The 9747-nt window shown below is 38.5% G+C and overlaps 1 protein-coding gene across 2 annotated transcripts in view; it reads left to right on the forward strand.

Annotated features, from left to right (window-relative positions):
• Nucleotides 1-632, forward strand: part of LOC125665905 (interferon alpha-inducible protein 27-like protein 2B) — a 28602-nt gene extending 27970 nt beyond the window's left edge. For both annotated transcript variants that reach the window (XM_056151132.1, XM_048898875.2), the window contains exon 4: nucleotides 287-632. In XM_056151132.1, coding sequence (XP_056007107.1) covers nucleotides 287-439 — 153 coding nt within the window. In that variant the 3' untranslated portion in view covers nucleotides 440-632. The remainder of the gene's footprint in view (nucleotides 1-286) is intronic.
• The last annotated feature ends 9115 nt before the right edge of the window (nucleotides 633-9747 follow it).

Consider the following 9747-nt stretch of genomic DNA (forward strand, 5'->3'; position numbering starts at 1 on the left):
CTTAGCTAAAATACGATTTCGAGGTTATATATATATATATATATATATATATATATATATATATATATATATATATGAAATCGTATTTGATGTTTACCGTATTGAACAAATATTTGAATAATCGTATTATCAGACTCTCTCTCTCTCTCTCTCTCTCTCTCTCTCTCTCTCTCTCTCTCTCTCTCTCTATATATATATATATATTTGATATCATAATATCAAATTCATTTCTGTATGCCTTTGTCTGCTGTCAACATTGTTTTTTACTTTCTCTTTCCTTGTACAGACCTCGTGTACTGCCGCTGGTGGTTGGTTTGCTGCGGCACAGAGCGCAGGCGCACTGGGAGCCGCCGCCACCACGAAAGCTGGAGTCGGTGCTGCCGTAGCGACAGCAACAGGCGCAGTCTCTTCATACTTATCAGATTGTGAACTGGAGTAGTTAAGCTCCATTCTTCAGGAATAAGAGACTTTGTGAATAATTCTCACGACTAATCGCTATCAATCTGTATTTGTTTTTACTTTCAGTTAACATAATATATTCTGTACGTCTCTCCTGATATTGCTATAAAATCACATGTTAAGTGTTCCTCTTGTCTATCATCTGAAAATCAGATTAAACGATGTTTACCTTTTCTATTTTTTTATTTGTTGTATATGGGATACCTCTCGTTACCTTCGCCTACATTATAGAATCTAATTGTAAAAGCAGCCAATGTGGACGATATTATGCACCAATATTGATAATAATACTAGCATACTTTTATACCTGTATAAGTACATGTACATATATCATAGAAGTAGTATTCGGCAATTATCTCTCTTTCTCTCTCTTTCTATCTCTATATATATATATAATCCAAAATATAAGTAACAATCCAAACAAGTAATAGTATAATAAAGCAAAAAATTCAAACGACGAAACCGTATTGGTCAAGAGAAGTTAAGGAAGCTCACGCGCAAGAAAGGAGAATGAGAAGCATTTGGGTTAGGAACGGAAGACCCCGCGGAATGCATCACATATCATATTTTAACTACAAGCGCGCGAAAAGGCGGTTTCGGAAATGTCAATCACTAGCATTTGAACAGTATATAAAGAAAACCTATGCTGATAAAGATAGCGCAGCCGGCTGCGACACTAGACTATTTTGGAAACTAATAAGTAGACAACGACCCCGGCAAAGCAGGGTATATCCGGAAATTGAGTACGGTAGTATAACTGCAAACACCCCTCAAAGTGTAGCTGATGTATTTGCAACATACTTTGAAATTATATATGCTCCTAAAAACAACAACAACTACGACGAGGAAAACTTGCAAAACATCACTAAATTATATGATATCATCAAATCTGAAAACGAATGCGATAAACGCCTCGAGTACGAAATTTCCGAGTCGGAGGTAAACCAAGCTGTTAACTCTCTTAAATTGCGCAAAGCACCGGGTATTGATGGTATCCAAGCGGAACATCTAAAATATGGTGGACATAAAATCACTTTTTATCTATGCAAATTATTTTGTGGAATCATCAAATGCGGAATGATTCCCACTGAATGGGAAAAAGGTATAATTGTCCCTATATACAAAGGGGACAATAAGATTAAAAACTCCCCTGATAGTTACCGACCAGTATCCTTATTGTCATGTCTTTTAAAGGTATTTGAGAAAATACTACATAATAGAATTTCGGATGCAATAATTAGTGAAATTAGATTCCCGAATCCCCAGCAGCAAGGGTTTCAGAAGGATCTGAGTTGCATTACCGCAGGTTTTAATTTACAAGAGACAATAAGTCATTATATTGATCACAGAAGTTCTGTATATGTTGCATTTTTAGATAGTAAGAAAGCTTATGACACAGTCTGGAGAAAAGCTCTCATGGTAAAGCTTTATAAATTGGGGTTAAATGGTAAGATATGGAAAATAATAGATGACTGTCATATCGGTAATGAAAGTACAGTGGCTGTAAATGGTACCATGTCTCAATGGTTTGAAATTAAGCAAGGTGTTCGACAAGGCGGTGTATTATCTGGATTTTTATATTGTGTTTTCATTAATGATTTATTAAATTGCTTAGAAAGTGTAAGCAGTAATTTCGGTGTGTACAATGTAAAGTCAACAAACCCGACATTAGCTGACGACATTGCATGCTTAAGTTCAAGTCCAACTAGCTTACAAAAAATGTTAAACGTTGCATTTAAGTATTCATGTTTATGGCGCTTTTCTTTTAACGCTCAAAAGTCTAGCGTAGTTATATTTGGTAAGGATAGACCCCCAACACAGCAAACTTGGAAATTAGGTGATGATGAAATCTTGATCACTGATAGTTACAAACATTTGGGTATTATTCAACATTCTCGATTCAAAACCATTGACCGGACAACGGACAGCTGTAACAAAGGCAGGAAGGCTTACTTTGCAATACGGAATGATTTGTCCCACAACACAAACCCTTTAACTCTTGTTAAACTCTACCGGAAAATAGTATTACCTACCGTATTGTATGGATGTGAACTGTGGAACAATCTAAAGCTAACAGATTTCCAAATTTTAAACAAATTTCAACATTTTGTGACAAAGGATATTCAAGGCATGGAAATTTCAACACTGTTTAGTATAAGGACACGCCTATGTTTACCCAACCCTTCGTTCCGAGTTTTATACAACACTGGTAATGTGTGTATTGTGTATTACGTCATGTTTTATGTTGTAGTTTATAGTAATGGCTAGATAAAGCACGTGTTGAATTTACCCACTGACTTTTCTTATTTCCTAACGAAACATGGTGTCAGAAGTGGGATCCTTCAGTGTGATCAAAACGATCTAAGACTTATACGCATACCTAGTTAGTTCAGCATCATGGCATTGCGATTTAATCCACCGGAAAGCTTCAACTTTGGAAATCCTTCGGAGTGGCCCGAATGGAAGCAGCGATTTCTACGATTCCAAGAAGCTACCAAGTTAGGGAAAGAAGCTGAAGGTGTACAGATAAGTACCTTGATTTATGTGATGGGCAAAGAGGCTGAGCATGTATTTAAATCGTTCGTATTTGATGATGAAGAGGATGCTAAAAAGTTTGCACCAGTCCTCAAGAAATTTGATGACTATTTTGTGCCAAAGCGCAACATAATTCATGAACGTGCTAAGTTTCATCAGTGTAGACAGAATCCAGGTGAGAACGTTGAAACTTTCGTTAGGAATCTATATGAGATTGCTGAACATTGTGATTTTAAAGATAGGGATGACCAAATCAGAGACAGAATAGTACTAGGGATTCTAGATCGGGGCCTCTCCGAGAAACTTCAGCTAACAGCAGATTTAAAGCTTGAAGGCGCTATTGAGAGAGCGAGACAGAGCGAGATGGTAAAATCACAAATTAAGGATCAGTCCTTATCACACAAACACGTAGAAGGAGTCCATAAAAGCACAGATGGTACTAGCCATAACAATCACAGTCAACAACAAAATCGGAGACGTCGTGGTCCACCCAAAAACACACGTCACCCTCGTAGTACAAACAACAGCACAGACCAGTTCCAATCACAGAACCGATGTTCAAAGTGCAACTTGCGACACAACAAAGATAAATGTTTCGCCAAAGGGAAGCAATGTCGCCGCTGCCATGGTTACAACCACTTCGCAGTTTGTTGTACTCGACAGGCCGTGGACGATGTGCACCACTCACCTGCAGCAGGGGATCCACTTTTCCTAGGAGCAGTGACCGGTTGTAAGGATGATGACGAGCCCTGGAACGTAAACCTGAAACTGTGTGACAAAGTTGTAACTTTCAAAATAGACACAGGGGCTGACACCTCAGTAATCAGTGAAGGCACTTTTCGTCAACTGAATCATCCGGGACCACTGGAAAAAGCAGAACCTCTCTTTGGACCAGGAGGAAGACTCCAATGTTTAGGGAAGTTCAATGCTGAAACTACCCATAAGGACAAACATTACTCATTTCCTGTGCACGTTATCAGAGGTAACAGTAACTTGCTAGGAAGATGTACAGCTAGTACCATGGGTCTGATTCTGAAAGTTAATAATGTACAGACTAATATACCAGTGTTTGGGAGCTTTGGACTAGTCAAGTGTGACCCAGTTAAAATTACACTCAAAAGAGATTATAAACCGTATTGCCTTACTACAGCTCGAAGGGTTGCATTCCCCTTATTAACCAAAGTAGAAGCTGAACTCCGTCGTCTGGAGAGTGAAGGAATCATAGAGAAAGTGGAGAAACCTACAGACTGGTGTTCACCAATGGTTCCGGTTGTCAAGAAAAATGGAAACGTACGAATATGTGTTGATTTAAAAAGGCTGAACGATGCAGTAAAGAGAGAACACTATATGCTACCCAACCTGGACGACATAGCACCGAAGCTTACAGGAGCACAATATTTCTCAAAGTTAGATGCATCCAGTGGCTTTTACCAAATACCACTTGATCCGGACAGTTGTGAACTTACCACTTTTATAACTCCAATGGGGCGTTATTGTTTTAAAAGAGTTCCATTTGGAATTACGAGTGCTCCCGAGATCTTTCAGAGGAAAATGACCGAACTTCTTAAAAATCTTAAAGGAACAGAAGTCATAATTGATGACATTCTAATTTATGGCACCAGTAAAGAGGAACATGATGCTCGCCTAGATTCAGTATTGCAGACAATTTATCACAGTGGTTTAAAGCTAAACCGTGACAAATGTGAATTCTGTAAACCAGAAATCGAATATTTTGGACATATTATCAGTGCTAAGGGTATCCAACCTAGTGCCGACAGAATAAAGGCTATCAAAGATATGCCATCACCAAACAATGTTGCTGAGTTACGTCGTGTCGTAGGGATGATAAACTATTTGGGCAGATTTCTACCTAACCTAGCCACTGTTATTAGTCCGATGACAGATTTGCTTAAGACACATATTGCATGGACATGGGACTATGCTCAGGAAGAAGCATTCAACAGAGTGAAAGACCTACTCACCAACACACCTGTTCTTACCTTCTATGACCAATCGAAACCGATAGTTGTAAGTGCTGACGCCAGCAGCTACGGACTTGGGGCTGCATTATTTCAGGAGGAGAATGGAGAACTCAAACCAATAGCATATTGTTCCCGCAAGCTTACAGCAGCTGAGGAGAGATATGCTCAGATAGAAAAAGAGTGTTTAGCTGGACTCTGGGCCTGTGAAAAGTTTTCACGCTACTTGGTGGGTCTTCCCTCGTTTAGACTTTTCACTGACCATAAACCATTAGTGCCTTTAATCAACACCCAAGATCTTGACAGAGCACCACTTAGATGTCAAAGGATGTTGATGCGATTGCGAGGATACAACCTTAAAGCAGAGCATGTGCCTGGGAAGCTACTCATTGTACCAGATACATTATCAAGGAGCCCAGTGAGCAGTGAGGACACAAATAAGTCCAACATAGTGGAGGAAATTGAGTGTTACTCCGTTGCAGTTGATTCATTACGTCCAATATCTGACCGACTATTGGGAAAGATTCTTACAGCATCAGAATGTGATCCTATCCTACAGGAAGCTATGAACTACACCAGGTTTGGATGGCCAAATCATGTGACCTCAGTAAGAAATGAACTGAGAGACTTCTTTTCATCTCGTGGTGAATTGTCCATTTCCCAAGGGTTATTGTTATATCGTAACCGCATTGTTATTCCAGTCCATCTTAGACGAGAAACTCTCGAAGGTATTCATGAGGGACATCTTGGATTGAATAAGTGTCGAGCTAGAGCACAAGCATCAGTATGGTGGCCAGGAATCTCAAATGATATTAAGAGCAAAGTCGCTTCATGTAACTTTTGCCAGGAACATAGACCCTCTCAGCCAAGGGAACCACTGAAGACTACTCCACTACCAGCAAGGCCTTGGCAGAAGATCGCAGCAGACATATGTGACCTAGACGGGAAACAGTACCTCATTGTGACTGACTATTATTCCAGATTCCTTGAAATTGCTTACCTGTCAAACTTAACCAGTTCAGAAGTTATCGGAAGACTCAAGAATATGTTCTCACGTTGGGGTATCCCAGAGGAGCTAGTCTCAGATAATGGAAGACAGTTCACCTCAGCTGAGTTTCATTCATTCGCAGAGAGGTACCATATTGCACAGACATTTTCAAGCCCATACTATCCGCAATCTAACGGAGCAGCAGAAAGTGCAGTGAAAATTGCTAAGAAGATATTGCGACAAGATGACATCTTTCTTGCTTTGATGTCATACAGAGCAACACCCATTGAAGCTACAGGGATGAGCCCAGCAGAGATGCTTATGGGAAGGAAAATCCGTACTCTGTTACCTGCTTTGCCAGAAACCTTGGATCCTGCCTGGCCAGAAACTGATGATATTCGTCTTCGCGATGCATTGTACAAGGATCGCACAAAGAATTCTTATGATCATCATTTCAATACTCGTCCGTTGACAGAAATGGAAGAGGGAAATCAAGTAAGGATGAAAACTGATCAGGAAAAATCATGGTCCACTACTGGGACAGTTCGTCAATGTGATTATGATAATCGCTCGTACGTGGTCGAAACACCTAAGGGAGTGTATCGCAGAAATAGGAGACACTTGCAACTTACCAATGATTTAAATTCACCTGCTGTCAACAAACCAGTTAATTGTGAACTGCCGTCAGAATCAGTCGCTCAAAACGTCGATTATTCTGATTTGCAAACAGCGCCAAAACTGTCATCTGGTGGGCCAGAATCTACATATAATCCAAATCAAACGCGTTCGGGACGATGTGTCATCAAACCAAAGAGATTTGAGGACTTTAATATGTATTAATTGTGTTAAATTTTATCAAATTTCATTTGACTGGTGTAGTTCCATTTCAAGATGAACTCTCTCAATGTATGCATTAGTAATCTGACTTATTAGGTTTAATTGACTTGCTTTACTTAAAAGGGGAGATGTTTAGTATAAGGACACGCCTATGTTTACCCAACCCTTCGTTCCGAGTTTTATACAACACTGGTAATGTGTGTATTGTGTATTACGTCATGTTTTATGTTGTAGTTTATAGTAATGGCTAGATAAAGCACGTGTTGAATTTACCCACTGACTTTTCTTATTTCCTAACGAAACAAACACGATCGGATATGTGTGAGAGCATGATTGGATTACATCCCATCATTTCGGAAATAGACAAAAGAAAATTAGTATTTTTTGGAAAGCTGTGTAAACTTGACACTAACTCTCTGTCAAAGAACATTTTCTTATTTAGATTATATGACCTTTTGCAGGGTGACATCAAACAATTTTCTGGATTTCTAAAAGATATATACGAAATTTTAATCAAATACAACTTACTACAATATTTACGATCATTTGTTGAAGTTGGTCAATTCCCTGGGAAAAAAGATTGGAAATATATAGTTAAACAGTCGATTCATCACCAACATACGGAGGAATGGAGAAATCGTATGGAAGCCGATCCAGACTTCCGAATATTTAAAATTTTCCACAACATAATCTCTCCTATTAAACTCTGGAAATTTGACTTTTCATTTGATGAAGTTCCACTCATTAGATTCCTAGCTAAACTCTGGACCATTCCACCCATTTCTTTAGGCCAAACCTGCAGAGTGTATCAGGAGACGTACGACAACCAGTATCAACATGCTGTGTTGGGGTGTCCATCCACAACTTGCATAAGGGAATCTTTCTTTGACAACCTAATTAATAATTTCGATGTCCATTTATATGTATAGCTTTCGCAGCTCAGTGAAGATATTTTATATTTTATATTACTTGGAGGAGTAGAACCCACAATATTATTAGAGAAAGAGAGCAAAAAAGAATTTATTTGTCTTTGTGCAAAATTTTTGTGTAGAGCCACCGCGTGCTATAATAGAGCCTTGTCGCAAAATTTAGAGTACAAGTAAAAGTATAATTATGTAAACATTTATCCATGTACATACGTTTTCTTTGTTATAATTTTCTATCTCTGTTCTTTATATATATATATATATATATATATATATATTATCACTTTGATTTTCTTTATGTATTCTAAATATATGTAAATGTTACAACATGAAATCTCCGCAAGGGGGAAATAAAGATTGAAAGGGGAATGTTATTTTTCTTGGGTGAATAAATCTTCTTATCTTCTGAACATTCATCTAATGAATTGTTTATTATACCGAAACAAAGCAAGACTACAAAAATGCATTTGAAATTGGAGTCTGCTCATCTATACATTTTATGTAGCCGAGATCGCCTTAACGGTAACACTGCGACGTCAAAGTACAACCAGCGAAATACAGTGATATGATAACTAGTTTTTAGCTCACCTGAACCAAAGGTTCAAGTGAGCTTTTCTGATCATTTGTCCGTTGTCTGTCGTCGTCGTCAGCCTCGTCGTTATAAACATTTTACTTTTTCATCTTCAACTCCAGAACCACTGATTCAATTTCAACCAAACTTGGCACAAAGCATCCTTGGGTGAAGGACTTTTAAGTTTGTTCAAAGGAAGGACCATGCCCCCTTCAAAGGGGAGATAATCACAAAAATGCAAAATTAGGGTAGGGTCATTTAAAAATATTCTTAAGAACCACTGGGCCAAAGGAGCTAACATTTACATGAAAGCTTCCTGACATAGTGCAGATTCAAGAATGTTCAAATCATGGCCTCCGGGGGTAGGATGGGACCACAACAGGAGATCAAAGTTTTATATAGAAATATATAGGGATAATCTTTAAAAATCTTCATCTCAAGAACCAATGAGCCAGAAGAGCTGAGATTTACATAAAAGCGTCCTGACATTGTGCAGATTTAAGTTTGTTCAAATCATGGCCAGGGGCGGATCCAGGAATTGCGGTTATGGGGCAGGGGGTCTGGGGTGAAGCCCTGGTGGGGGCCCAGGGGGCGAAGTCCCCGGAAGCTCCTGGATTTTACAGATTTTATAGGTCTTGAAATATATCACCTATCTAGTCTTTTGTACTATTTTCTATAATTTTTTATGAGGTGAAATTAATAAAATGACGCAAATTTTAAGGGTTTTTGGAAAAAATTACATTCTCCCAATAAAGTAATTCAAGAAATCAATAGATTTTGTCATTTATTTCTCCGGGAGTGGAAGAAATTATTGCTTCTTACATTGTTTAGTACATTTTTCTGAACAAGATACCACGATTTAAGGCATCCGGCGCCCCCTTAAATCCGCCACTGATGGCCCCCGGGGGTAGTTCGGGGTCAAAATAGGGGATCAAAGTTTTACATAGAAATATATAGGGAACGTCTTTAAAAATCTTCTCCTCAAGAACCATTGAGCCAGAAGAGCTACGATTTACATGAAAGCTTTCTGACATAGTGTAGATTGAAGTTTGTTCAAATCAAAGGCCCTGGGGTAGGTTGGGGCCACAGTAGGGACTAAGGTTTTACAAGCATTGACATTGTATTGTGCGTTACGATATTTATTCCCTCAGAAGTGGTATCGTATATTTTGACATGTCTCATGTCTATACATGTACGTGTTCCGATAGTTACGTTATTCATTTACGAGTTTAGGGCAATCTCGAGTCTTTTCATGTACTTACGTGCATTCCCTTGAATATTTCCTGCTCTACGAGAAAAGATCTCGAAATTGCTAGGAAAACATTTTGATAATATGAAAATTGAAAGTTAATTGTCTAGAAATTACAACAACAAAATCAAAAAAAATCTTGAAATTATGAGTTAAATTCGAAAATACAAGAAAAGATCTCAAAAAAACAAAAAACACCCATA

The sequence above is a fragment of the Ostrea edulis genome, chromosome 10 (assembly GCF_947568905.1).
Source record: "Ostrea edulis chromosome 10, xbOstEdul1.1, whole genome shotgun sequence".
NCBI lineage: Eukaryota > Metazoa > Mollusca > Bivalvia > Ostreida > Ostreidae > Ostrea > Ostrea edulis.